This window comes from Melanerpes formicivorus, unplaced genomic scaffold (assembly GCF_026170545.1).
Source record: "Melanerpes formicivorus ecotype bairdi unplaced genomic scaffold, bMelFor1.0.p_v2 SCAF_31, whole genome shotgun sequence".
NCBI lineage: Eukaryota > Metazoa > Chordata > Aves > Piciformes > Picidae > Melanerpes > Melanerpes formicivorus.
In genome coordinates this window covers 3,135,592-3,149,774 of record NW_027142383.1, presented here as the reverse complement: position 1 = coordinate 3,149,774, position 14,183 = coordinate 3,135,592, and the positions used below count along the sequence as shown (strand labels likewise).

The window sequence follows — 14,183 nt, the reverse complement described above, 5'->3', positions numbered from 1 at the left end:
GTTCTTTACAAGGTTGTTCTTGAAATGAGTTCCGTTGTCTGACTCAATCCTCTCTGGAGTTCCGTGTCTCCACAGGATTTGTCTCTCCAGATCGAGAATGGTGTTGCGTGCAGTTGCATATGGAACTGGATGAGTTTCCAACCATCCAGTGTTTGCCTCTACCATAGTAAGCACATATTGCTTTCCAGAACGAGAACGTGGTAGAGTGATGTAGTCAATCTGCCAAGCTTCACCATACTTGTACTTGGACCATCTGTCACCATACCACAAGGGCTTAAGTCTTTTTGCCTGCTTAATAGCAGCACAAATGTCACAGTCATGGATGACTTGTGTGATAGCATCCATGGAAATGCCTATGGATCTGTCACGAGCCCATTGGTATGTTGCATCTCTGCCTTGATGTCCTGACGAGTCATGAGCCCACCGAGCTAAGAATATCTCACCTCGGTGTTTCCAGTCGAGATCAAGATTAGAGTCCATGTCTACTTGAGAAACTCTTGCAGCTAGATCTGCCTGATGGTTGTGTTGCTGTTCCTCAGTAGCTTTGCTCTTAGGAATGTGAGCATCGATGTGTCTCACTTTCACTGGAATTCTCTCGATTCGATCAGCAATGTCCTGCCACAGGTTGGCTGCCCAAATGGGTTTTCCTTTCCTCTGCCAACCACTCTTCCTCCAGTTCTTTAGCCAACCCCATAGAGCATTGGCTACCATCCATGAGTCAGTGTAGAGATAAAGTTTTGGCCATCTCTCATGTTCAGCTACATGCCTTTAACAAAGGGACACCAGTATCCACAGATTAACCTTACCGAGAGCCTTGCCTGGATGTCTATCTATCCCATTATCCTTCGAGAGAGTTCCTAGCTGAGATGCTGATTTGTGTCCAGCCATTAGAGCTGGAGCACCTGTATCATAACATCTACTAAGCCAAGCTAGAACTGGCTCCTTATCTGCTCTGGTGTAATCTTTACGGACATTTCTAACCTCTTCGCGAGGTGAAGAACATTCAGAAATGTTATCTTCTTCCTCCTTTGCCCCTTCTATCACATCTTCCTGAACTTCTTGTCCCAATAATCCTGCTGTCACTCTCCTAAGGATCTCTTTAAGCTGAGAAGCACCACTGCTAGCTGCTCTCCTAGCTGCTTCTCCAACCTGTGTTGTCGCAATAACTCCGCTAGATCTTTATAACAAACCTTCTCTTCCTCCTCAGCAGGGTCTTTTCTAGCAGAAGGTCCCTCACCCGCATCAGTATCTTGCTCCTCTCCCCCATCAGCTCCCAGATCAGCTTTGGCTTGAAGTTCTTGAAACTTCTGCTTGCTTAATTGGAGCTGTGTTTGAATTTACAGCTGCCTTAACAGAAGCTGAGAGGTTTTGAGACAGATCAGCTGCTTTGGAGGGGGCTTCTGGTCCTGCCATAGGAGAAGGAAATGACTTTGCCTCGTGTAATGGGTTGGGGCAGACCCCCTCCCCACCACGCGCAGAAATAACAACTCAGACAAACGGATTGTAAAAGTGATGAAAAGTTTAAATAGAACAGTGAGTGCATGCAGGAAAAAAAACTAGAAATACAGTGACAAGAGAGAGAGAGAGACCCAAAAACAGACCCAGAGAAATCCCATCCCCACCTGGGGGTGCACCCAAACCCCCAGGGCTCCTCCTTCCCCCCCCACTGCTAGGCTAGTCTCAGCTGGCCAGATCTGAGACTGCCCATCCCCCCGTGGCCTTGGGCCTAACCAGGCCCATGGCCAGGAGATCTCTACCCCAGTTACCGGCTGGCGAGGAGGAAGGAAAGAGGAAGTGCCAGACCCTGCCGTAAGACTTATAGTGGTGCAAGGGATCATGGTAGGAAATAACCTAATTTCCTGTGTCCACCCACTGGGCTGGACTTCTGGACACAGGAAACACCCCTGTAGCAGAAGGGCACCCAGCCCAAACTACGACACCTCGTTAATGGCGGCCGAAGACGGGGGAGCCGCCATGTTGGAAGCTGCCGCCGCCCCTGGCTGCATGCCAGAATCAGCAACAATACCGTTCAAAGCAGCCTTTCCAATAGACTTTTTAGCTTTATCCTTAAGTGATACACATTCTCCACTCTCCTCATCACTAGAAATCTCTGGGGCTGAGCCAGAAGTGTGCCTCCTTTTCTTTGATCTATGCTTAATAATGAAGCAGGCCTTAGATACTTTTCTCTCCCGGTGCAAAGAATACAACAAATACACATTAGTTGTCACCAGCAGCAGGATTACACACATCAAATAAATCACCTTTGGATCCCAGCCATCACTTAAAATTACTCTTTCACCTACTGGAACCTTAAACTCCCTTATCTCAATTGGCAGAGTGGTCGAAATTATATTTCCATATGTACCAAGCCGAAAAAAACCCAGACAGCGGTCATACAGAAGCTGAATTTTATACCTGAACCATAAATATAATTTTTGCATTAAATATTTACCTATGTGATTGAGAAGTAAACCCAAACAATATTTGTAGATCAGGACCCCAAAAACTGAAAAGAAGAGACACTCTAAAATCCAAAACACCTTCATGTTTGCTAGTCCGACTCGAGCAAGCAATAAATCAAGCTAATTTTCGCCGCACGTTGGGATGCCAATTGAAAATGTAGTGGGTTGAGAGAGAAGGCCTAGCTCTTCCTCCCCCACAAAGAGGAAAAAAAATACCACAGCTAATTCAGTCAGAAAAGCAAAAGGGATGCTATATTTACAAGCAATGTGAAAATGCAGGTTATATATGTACACAATATATACAGTATTTACAATATATATATAGAAATATAGAGCAAAGAAACAAAACTCCCTCCTCCGGACAGTGGAGGGTTCCCCCCCTGTACTCCGCTCTCTCCCCCTACCTCCCTTTTTTCCCAAAAAGGGTTAGAGAGAGAAAAATCAGTTATTAAAGGAGAAAGGTCTTAGTAGGCCTAAAACTTAAAGCTGCGTTCTACCAATCTACCAATGAAATTTGTTTAGACCTGTCTTTGTTTGCAAAATATTCAGCCAGAGTGTCTCAGCACTGTCCCTTTCTTAAAGGCACAGCCTCAAATGGTCACAAGCTGCCATGGCTGCTGTTGGGGTCTGAGTAGCCTGGGTGCCTGTCAGTCTGCCTGTAGGTCCAGACACCTTCTCTTGCCCGAGTGCTCTGAACTGTTATGAGAATGGCTCCATAAGCATGGGCCAGGCCCCAACAGATCATAGTAACTTTTGTCTCTTGGGAACTTCTGGCCTGACAACATATTTTTTCCAAATATTTTAACAGTTTATCAGTATTTTGCACTTTAAGGGAGGTTGTAGACAGGCAGATGTTGGTGTCTTCTCCCAGGCAGCCAGCACCAGAACAAGAGGACACAGCCTCAAGCTGCGCCAAGGGAGGTTTAGGCTTCATGTTAGGGAGAAGTTCTACACAGAGAGAGTGATTGCCCATTGGAACGGGCTGCCTGGGGAGGTGGTGGAGTCACCATCATTGGAGGTGTTCAGGAGGAGACTTGATAGGGGGCTTGATGCCATGGTTTAGTTGATTAGGTGGGTTGAATTAGTTGATAGGTTTGATACGATGATTGTGAAGGTCTCTTCCAACCTGGTTTACTCTATTTTAATTATCTACTTGTTTGGAGGTGAAATTCGAAGAAATCAGATGTGACCACAATCCTAGGCACTTTTCCCATACTGTACCATACAGCCTTGGGGCAGATCTCCATGTGGTATTTGAAAAGATTTGTATTACTCTGGATAAAATGTGGCCCACTGATTGTGTGAGATTACATGCACACCAAGTGGGTAGTGGAATAACCATAACCTGGGTGACTACCAGGGTGACTATGATGTAGTCACCATCTCAGAAACATGGTAGGAGAACACGCACGATTGGAGTGCTGCACTGGGGGGTTACAGGCTCTTTAGGAGAGACAGGCGAGGGAGAAGAGGAGGAGGGGTGGCTTTGTATATTAGGGAGTAACTCTCAGCCACAGAACTTCAGGTGGAGAAAGAAGGGATTGAGAGCCTGTGGGTTAAAATCGGAGGGCAGCCTAACAAATCTGACATCCTGGTTGGAGTCTGTTATAGACCACCCAACCAGGATGAGGAGGCTGATGAATTATTCTACAAGCAATTGGAGGCTGTCTCAAGATCATCAGATTTTGTCCTTGTGGGCGAATTCAACCTGCCAGATATCTGCTGGAAACTTAATTCAGCAGAGAGGAGGCAGTCCAGAAGATTCCTGGAGTGCATGGAGGACTGCTTCCTGATGCAGCTGTTAAGTGAGCCTACCAGAGGCCAGGCTCTGATTGACCTGCTCTTCTCCAATAGAGAAGGGCTGGTGGGAGATGTGATCGTGGGAGGCTGCCTAGGGTGCAGTGACCACGAGATAGTGGTCCAGAACCTTCACCTTGGACTTCCAGAGGGCAAACTTCAGCTTGTTTAAGAAACTTATTTGTAAAATTCCCTGGGTAGCAGCCTTCATGAACCGAGGGGTACAGGATGGTTGGACCTACTTCAAAGAGGAGCTCTTGAAGGCACAGGAACTGGCAGTTCCCACGTGCAGAAAGATGAGGCGGGGGGGAAGGCGACCAGCCTGGATGAGCAAGCAGCTCTTCGAGGATTTAAGGGGAAAAAAGAGGCTGTATCACCTTTAGAAGGAAGGGAAGGCTTCTCGAGGTATGTTTAAGGAAGTTGTTAAATTATGTAGGAAAAAAATGAGTGAGGCAAAGGCCCAGTTGGAAGTGAAGCTGGCCACCTCTGTGAAAGACAATAAAAAGCATTTTTACAAATATATTAACACTAAAAAGAAGGGCAAGAAGAACCTCCACTCCTTATTGGACCTGGAGGGGAACACGGTGACTGAAGACAAGGAAAAGGCTGAGGTCCTGAACACCTTCTTTGCCTCAATGTTTAACAGCAAGGCAGGAGTTAAGGACGAGTGGCCTCCGCAGCTGGGCAATGGGGTCGGGGAGCAGTGTAATGCCCCGGAAATCCATGAGGAATTAGTTCGGGACCTGCTGAGCCACTTGGACACTCACAAGTCCATGGGAACGGATGGGATCCATCCTAGGGTGCTGAGAGAGCTGGCAGATGAGCTGGCCAAGCCGCTCTCCAACATTTTCCTCCAGTCCTGGCTCACAGGTGAGGTCCCAGATGACTGGAAGCTGGCCAATGTGGTCCCCATCCACAAGAAGGGTCAGATGGAGGAACCCAGAAACTACAGGCCAGTCAGCCTGACCTCAGTGCCGGGGAAAATGATGGAGCAGATTATCCCGGCGGCAATAACTGCGCACCTGAAGGATGGCCAAGGGCTCAGGTCCAGCCAGCATGGCTTTATGAGGGGCAGGTCCTGCCTCTCCAACCTGATCTCCTTCTATGATCAGGTGACCCGTCTGGTGGACGTGGGGAGGCCTGTGCATGTGCTCTACCTGGACTTCAGCAAGGCCTTTGATACCGTCCCCCACAGTAAACTGCTGGCTAAGCTGTCAGCTTGGGGCTTGGACAGCAGCACTCTGTGCTGGGTTAGGAACTGGCTGGAGGGCCAAGCCCAGAGAGTGGTGGTGAGTGGTGCCACATCCAGCTGGCGGCCAGTCACCAGTGGCGTCCCCCAGGGGTCAGTGCTGGGCCCCATCCTCTTTAATATCTTCATTGATGATCTGGATGAGGGGATTGAGTCAGTCATCAGCAAATTTGCAGATGACACCAAGTTAGGAGCAGATGTTAGTCAGAGGGTAGAAGGGCTCTGCAGAGGGACCTCGACCGACTGGACTGATGGGTGGAGTCCAACAGGATGTCATTCAACACGTCCAAGTGCCGGGTGCTGCACTTTGGCTACGGCAACCCCATGCAGAGCTACAGGCTGGGGTCAGAATGGTTGGAGAGCTGCCAAACGCAGAGGGACCTGGGTGTGCTGATCAACAGCCACCTAAACATGAGCCAGCAGTGTGCACAGGTGGCCAAGAGGGCCAATGGCATCCTGGCCTGCATTAGGAATAGTGTGGCCAGCAGGAGCAGGGAGGTCATAGTGCCCCTGTACTCTGCTTTGGTTAGGCTGCACCTTGAGTACTGTGTCCAGTTCTGGGCCCCTCAGTTTAAGAAGGACATCGAAACACTTGAACGTGTCCTGAGAAGGGCAACAAAGCTGTTGAGAGGCCTTGAACACAAGCCCTATGAGGAGAGGCTGAGGGAGCTGGGATTGTTTAGCCTGGAGAAGAGGAGGCTCAGGGGTGACCTCATTGCCCTCTACAACTACCTGAAAGGTGGTTGTAGCCAGGAAGGGGTTGGCCTCTTCTCCCAGGCAACCAGCACCAGAACAAGGGGACACAGTCTCAAGCTGCACCAGGGGAGGTTTAGACTCGAGGTGAGGAGGAAGTTCTTCACCGAGCGAGTTATTCGTCATTGGAACGGGTTGCCCAGAGAGGTGGTTGAGTCATCGACCCTGGAGGCGTTCAAGGGGAGATTGGACGTGGCACTTGGTGCCATGGTCTAGGCATGGGGTCTGTGTTGATAGGTTGGACTCGATGATCCTCGAGGTCCTTTCCAACCTAAGCGATACTGTGATACTGTGATACTGTGATATCCTAACATACCAGTAACCAGCACAGCAACACCATAGCTTTAAGCCATTTCCCTGAGGTGATAAGCACCACCAGAAACCACACATAGAGTACAAGTGCAGTACAAGGTTTTATATAGTGTTAAACAGGGCCTGGCCACAGCTGCCCCTGGAAAGCAAATGCATCAACATGACGAACATACTACAGAAAAAAAAAAAATCTTTTAACAAGAATCTTGTCGTTATCTCTCTTCTTATTATCATGCTTCTTGGTATCACATCCCTTTTCATGATGCCCCACCTTGGGTGCCCACTTTCACCAGCCCCCCCCCCCCCCCCGATCACAAAGGAAAGTATTATTGAAAAACCTGAGTTGAGTTGAGGAATTTAATGAGATGATACACTGTACGGTTACCTTAGCCTATTTCACAGAAAAGCACAGCAAAATCAGGATCAGCAAACAGGAAGCCTTTCATGTTACTACAAGCCCCATGATACTTTGCTCCAGACAGCACTTTCATTTTAAAGGTGGCATGATGTCAGCATGGTATCAAGTACTCATCAGTAGATTCAATTGATTAAACCCATGACAACAGTATTGGCTTTATTCACTCCTATGGCAAGTTGGGACAACCAAAAAAATAAATAAATCAAAACACAACCATAAAATCCCCAAAACAAACCCCAAAAAACCTCACAAACAAAGAAACAAAAAAAAATAGCATGCTCTACTGTATGCAGCTACATAACCTTAAAGATCAAGTTGTTTCCACTGGCTTCTGTGTCATGGCTTATCAACGTACTGAGTTACTTTAGGAATGAATGTTTTGTGTGGGCCTGTGCTCTGGGTATCCATTTTGCATTCTTAGCGAAAGATTACTTGAATATGAGTATTCTATTATCTTGGCAGAACCAGCTGCATTTTTACTATTTTTTCCTTTTTTATTTTTCATACTGTCATGAAGGTTTGATAGTTAAAGCATATTCTTTTAAAACCTCTTGTACTGCATAAGGAACGTTCTTAATGAGCAAATGAAATGTTGCAAAATGGTATTTTCAGATGTCTTCATGTTTCTGTCAAAGTTCACACTGATAAAGAGACAGCTCATTTAGAGAAAAATCTTTCTATTTGAAAATTGTTGCAGTATATTTATGCCTGCCCTGATATATTCTGCTAGAGAGCAAGTTCTAAAGTGATAGTATATGTGAAATATCAGTGCAAATCAGCTTTCCCTTCAAGCTCCATAAACAGAAAATTTTAAACGGTTTTTCTAGTGTAACCAAATTACCAAAGTCTTCACAGTAAAAATATATTATTCCTATTAGACTGCACAAAAGCCGTGTTTACTGGACCTCTGATGTCCATATGTGCTCCGGAATGAGTTATATCATCAGCAATACTTCTGCTGGGTTTTGAGTGTGGAAGTATGTGTATACAAAATACATGTCTCACTAATGCACTTGTGTGGTTTCTGTAAGAAGCTGGAAGATACATAGTTCTTGTTTGTGGAAAACAACATTTACTTTTGGTACAAACATTAGATAAAAAACTTTGTTAATTTCCTGCTGTAACTTTATGTGAGTTCTTGTTTCCTTTTGACTGATGTTCCAGTCTGATGAGCCATACATTGTTAACTATGGATTTTCTAATACAGTAGACCCACTTAACGCCTTTTAATTGAGAAAATTGGCTCGATACAGTCTTTCAACTGCTTCAGATGGGCCACACCAGCTCCAAGATTCTGTGCCAGGAAGTCAGTCTGCCTGGTGTTAGACACAGCTGGGAAACAAGCAGTGTGGCCTTCAAGGGGAGAAAAAGTGTTGCATTATAGAAATTTGCAATTAGTCATTGGCAGCTGCATTTTTAATAGAAAACCTAATTTAGTAATTGTTTTTAAATCAGGTGCTCTGTGGACATGTATAGTCTTAAATCCTCACTGCAACTTGGAGCAGAAAGCTGGTTGGCTAAAACAGCTGAAAAAATGGAACAGTGTGGATGTTTGTCCCTGGGAAGATGGAAACCATGGAAACGAGATTCCAAATTTAACCAATGCTTTGCCTCAGGGTGCTAACCAAGGTGAGCCTAAATATATGCACTGAGTCCAACATATAATATAGCCTCTATCTTATATACTCTAGATGTGCAGAAAAAAAATTTTCACTGAAAGAGTGGTCAGGCATTGGAACGGGCTTCCCAGGGAGGTGGTTGAGTCACCAATCCTGGATGTGTTTAAAGGTTGTTCGGATGCAGTGCTTGGGGATATGGTTTAGGGGTGAACCTTTTAGAGTAGGGTTATTGGTTGGACTTGGTGATCATGAGGGTCTTTTCCAATCTGAATATTTCTGTGATTCTGTGAATTCAGCATTTTTCCTGGGAGAAGTAACTTTATTGTTGAGGATTTACCAGTCAAATTTATTTTCACTAATACTATCCTTGCAGAAAGGATAAATAAGGGATTTTGTGTGTGTGTGTGCTGGAAGTGCAATGTTTTCAAAACAAGTATTTGTGTTTAGTTATGTCTTCTAACTTTTCACTTGGTCCATCTAAATACTTGTTGCATAAAAATTGAATGTCACTGAAGTATATAATGTAAAAGCCTGTTGTTTCTTTGCTTGACTATAATCTTATATACCTTTGGGTATTGGGGGTTTTATTTTGTTTGCAGTTACAAACCCTTTGATACTTAAAGGGAGATCTGTTTTAATTGCATTAAACAGAGAGTGTGAGAAACTAAAGCAGTTATCTATGAGATGTACTCTGTGTTGGGCAGTTTGCATTGACAGGTGCGGGATGGTGCAGAGGCAACACTATCTTCTTGGAGGAGATGTCTCTTCTTACTTGATATCATGCTTTCTAATCTAAAATGTGATTATCAAATCTGACAGAAGCCTTCTCCAGTCATCTTTAAGCAAAGATTGCTACTTTGTTAATAAGTGAGGAAGATGCAGGATATTTACCTGGGGAAGAAAAAAACACATAATCCTCAAAACTCTTAAGTATTTTGATGCGTATTTCATACTATCGTGATAAAGTAAAAGCAAGAACTTCCTACGTAGGTGTTTTACTTTCTGGATCTCATGATGTTCAGCCCAACCTGGGGAAATCTGACATGATATTTCAATATTCAGACTGAGTGCCATGTCAACAGAGTGCTTTTCACATAGGAAGATGTATAGTAAGGATTATATCAGTCCCATGGGCTGAGTACCTGACTTTCTTTGCAATATTTGTATATGTTTATGGAAAAAATACAAATGCTCAAAGCTAATATAATTCCTCAAAGAGAACAACTGAAAATCTTTCTTGCAATGTTTATCTGTCCTCCATCCTAGTAGCTCTGGGCCTGAGAAGGAGAGAAGCTGTGGTTGCTTCAGTAGCTGTGTGACATACACTTTCTAGTTTGTTTTTAGGGGAGTTGTGTATGTGCTGTTTAACGGCCTTCATCTCTAGCTGTTCCCTTTGCAAAGTCCTATTTAACATTAGCTGTGCTGGTCTGCAGATCTCTCTGAAGGAAAAGTGAATGGCACATAATGCATGTGAGCTGTTGGGTAATAGGATGTGAAAACCCTATTACAAGAGGGATGTGGAGGTGCTGGAACGTGTCCAGAGAAGGGCCACGAGGATGATCAGAGGGCTGGAGCACCTCTCCTATGAGGACAGACTGAAGGAGTTGGGGCTGTACAGTCTGCAGAAGAGAAGGCTCCGAGGTGACCTAATTGTCGCCTTCCAGTATCTGAAGGGGGCCTACAGGAAGGCAGGGGAAGGACTTCTCAGGATATCAGGTAGTGATAGGACTAGGGGGAATGGAATGAAGCTGGAGGTGGGGAGATTCAGGCTGGATGTGAGGAGGAGGTTCTTCACCATGAGAGTGGTGAAACCCTGGAATGGGTTGTCCAGGGAGGTGGTCGAGGCCCCGTCCCTGGGGGTGTTTAAGAGCAGGCTGGATGAGGCTCTGTCCAGCCTGATCTAGTGTGGGGTGTCCCTGCCCATGGCAGGGGGGTTGGAACTAGATGATCCTTGTGGTCCCTTCCAACCCTGAATGAAACTATGAAACTATGAAACTATGAAATGTCACCTGCAGTATGCTCCTTGTGGAGGGGGGCAAGGCATGCTGCCATTGGTTGAGGGTTGGTGAATGGGCAGAAGACAAGGGTACTATGAATGACTGATTCACATTTGCATGAGTAAAAGCTGATGCAGTTTTCTGAACTTGTGAAAATGACAGATTCATTGAACAAGCCACATCGGACGGTGTTCACTCGAGCTATAGAGGCATGTGATCTGCACTGGCAGGATAGCCACTTACAGCACATTATCAGCAGTGACCTATACACCAACTACTGTTGCCATGATGACACTGAAAACTCACTCTTTGACTCTCATGGGAGGCCCCTGTGGCACGGTAAGTAGCTAAACCAGAAAGATGTTTTCATGACTTGCTGCTTTGTTCAGTTTCTATGGAATTATTTGGGATGGATTGTGGGGAGATTAATTAAAAGCCTGACAAAAAGAACAGAAGCTCCCTTGAAATGCTGGCTCAGAAGTGGTCCTTTAAGTCTCTCTCTCATATTTTTAAAAAGAAAAAGCAAGCAAACAAAAAAGCCCTTTTGAGTAACCAAGCAAAACAGGCCATTGGCAGACATGGAGGCATTGCTATTCTTCAATTATTTTCTCCATTTTAGAACATGTTCCTACAGCCTGTGCGAGGGTGGATGCATTACGATCTCATGGATACCCACAAGAAGCTCTGAGGCTAGCAATAGCTATTGTTAATACACTAAGAAGGCAGCAGCAGAAACAGCTGGAAATGTTCCAGGCTCAGAAGAAAGGTAAAATGTTTGGCATTCATTAATTTTCTTTTTTTCCTCTTTCAATATATTCACAAAAAGCAATGAATTTGCCCTGAAAGATACTATTTTCTCCTTCAAAGCAAACGTTATTGGAAATACTTTGAAATCTGTACTGAGATAATTTTAATCAGTTTTACCTCTGTAATTGTTTTGAGAGGTTAACATGAACTCTCTTTCCCTTCCTTCTCCCTCCATCTTTTCTTTCACAGAACTTCTCCACAAAGGTGTAACCTCAATAACAAATCTTGAAGGTTGGGTAGGACATCCTTTGGATCCAATTGGCACCCTCTTCAGTAGCCTGATGGAAGCCTGCAGAGTGGATGATGAGAGCTTTCATGGATTCTCAAACACAGGTAAGGCCATGCAAAAGGAGCAATCTTCTCCAAGTCTTCAGTAACTGGAGGCATTTTTCTATCTTGCCTTTCTGAATTAAATTCAAAGCCAATGCCTTTATAGTATAAGAACTCAGATTTGCGTTCCTGAGGAAAATACAAGGGAGAGAATATGTTTAAAGTAAAATTTTGGTACTTCAAAAATTACCAGTTACTCATTCTTGAAGACAATTCTATATTTCATGCTTGAAATACAACTGAAGAAGACTATATCAGCAGTCTTTTTCACATACATTGCTCTGTCCTCTTTTTGAGAAATTACAGGAAATCACATAACTGTTGAGGTTGGAATGCTCTTCTGGAGAGGAGTCTGCTTGCTCAGGTCACCTAGAGAAGGTTGTGTCCAACTGAGTTTTTAACAACCCCAAGAATAAATACTGTACAACCTCTCTGGGTGAGCTCTTGCAGTGTTTGACCATCCTTGCAGTAAAAAAGTGTTATGCTCAGATGGAATTTCCTGTATTTCAATTTGTGCATAGTGCCTCTTGTCCTGTCACAGCGGGTTGACCTTGACAGTATGCCAAATGCCCACCAAAGACACTATAACACTCCCCCTCCTCAACTGGAAAGGGGAGAGAAAATATAACAAAAGGCTCATGGATTGAGATAAGGACAGGGAAATCACATCATGGGCAAAACAGACTCAAAGAAATCAGCTTAATTGTTTACCAATCAAATCAGAATAGGATAATGAGAAATAAAATCTAAATCTTAAAACACCTTTCCCCCACCTGTGTTGGTTTAACACAGCCTACTATAAACATGTCCCACTCTCACAATCAAGAGTGAGTAAAAAAAACCCACAGTGACACCCCCCCAAAAAAAAACCCTGTTATCAAATCTCTGAATGATGATGTTGCAACCAGAACTCCCAGGGCTATCAAAGATGACTTCAGGGCCCTGGGAGACCTGGTTGAGGGGTCAGGGGCACAAATAATTTTTTCATCAATACCCTTAACTGCAGGAGGGAATACAGTAAGGAACAGGTCAGCAGCTATAGTTAACAAGTGGCTTAGAGGCTGGTGCAGTCAAAAGAATTTTGGGTTTTTTGATATTGGGAAACTTTCCACTGCACCAGACCAGCTGGCAACAGATAGAGTACATCTGTCCCAGAGAAGGGGAAAGATCACTGTATATGAGAATGGACTGTCCCCCAAAGATAAAAAGATCCTGGGTAGGGAACTGGCGGGTCTCATCGACAGGGCTTTAAACTAGTTTCGAAGGGGGAAGGGGCTGAAAAGAGTCCTCTCAGACAAGAGTCTGGGGGCGACAAGCTAGAGTCGGAGGTGAAACCAGCAGCCCAGCTGAAGTGCATGTACACTAATGCACGAAGCATGGGTAACAAACAGGAGGAGCTGGAAGCCTTGATGCAGCAGGAAAATTATGATATAGTTGCCATCACAGAGACGTGGTGGGACGACTCACACGACTGGAGCGCTGCAATTGACGGTTACAAGCTCTTCAGGAGAGACAGGCGAGGAAGAAGGGGTGGAGGGGTGGCCCTTTACATCAGGAAGGCACTAGATGCCATTGAGATGGAGATTAGGGACGATCGGGTTGAATGCTTGTGGATAAGAATTAGAGGGAAGACCAGCAGGGCAGACACCCTGGTTGGAGTCTGTTATAGACCACCCAACCAGGAGGAAGATGTTGACGAAGCATTCTATAGGCAGCTTAGGGCTGTGTCAAGATCTCCGGACCATGTTCTCATGGGCGACTTCAACCTGCCTGACATCTGCTGGGAACTCAACACGGCAGAGAGGAGACAGTCTAGAAGGTTCTTAGAATGCATGGAGGACAGCTTCTTATCCCAGGTGCTGCGAGAGCCTACCAGGGGCAAGGCTATGCTTGACCTCCTCTTCACCAACAGGGAAGGACTGGTGGGTGATGTGGTGGTTGGAGGGTGTTTGGGGTCCAGTGACCACGAGATAATTGAATTCTCGGTTTTTGGTCAAGCCAAGAGGGGCAGCAAGAAGACCTCCACTCTGGAGTTCCGGAGGGCAGACTTTGGGTTACTCAAGGAACTAATTCAGACAGTTCCTTGGGATAAAGCCCTTAAAAACAAAGGGGTCCAGGAGAGCTGGACCTACTTCAAGGAAGAATTGTTGAAGGCTCAGGGACAGGCTGTGCCAGTGTGCCAGAAGATGAGCCGCCGGGGCAGACGGCCAGCCTGGATGGTTCATGAACTTTTAATGGAACTGAGGGAAAAAAAGAGGGTGTATCACCTTTGGAAGAGAGGGGAGGCAACCCACAGAATGTTAAAGGATGTTGCTAGGTCTTGTAGGAAGAGAATTAGGGAGGCAAAAGCACACTTGGAGCTTAAACTGGCCTCTACTGTGAAGGACAACAAAAAGTCCTTCTATAAATACATTAATAGCAAGAGGAAGGGGAAGGAAA

General features: G+C 45.2%; 1 protein-coding gene across 3 annotated transcripts in view; it reads left to right on the top strand.

Annotated features, from left to right (window-relative positions):
- ZSWIM6 (zinc finger SWIM-type containing 6) overlaps window positions 1-14,183 on the top strand; it is a 321,402-nt gene that overhangs the window by 229,967 nt on the left and 77,252 nt on the right. For 2 of the 3 annotated variants that reach the window (XM_068155387.1, XM_068155386.1), the window contains exons 5-8: window positions 8,447-8,620; window positions 10,770-10,946; window positions 11,227-11,373; window positions 11,604-11,747. In XM_068155387.1, coding sequence (XP_068011488.1) covers window positions 8,447-8,620; window positions 10,770-10,946; window positions 11,227-11,373; window positions 11,604-11,747 — 642 coding nt within the window. The remainder of the gene's footprint in view (window positions 1-8,446; window positions 8,621-10,769; window positions 10,947-11,226; window positions 11,374-11,603; window positions 11,748-14,183) is intronic. The other variant, XM_068155388.1, reaches the window with a different exon arrangement.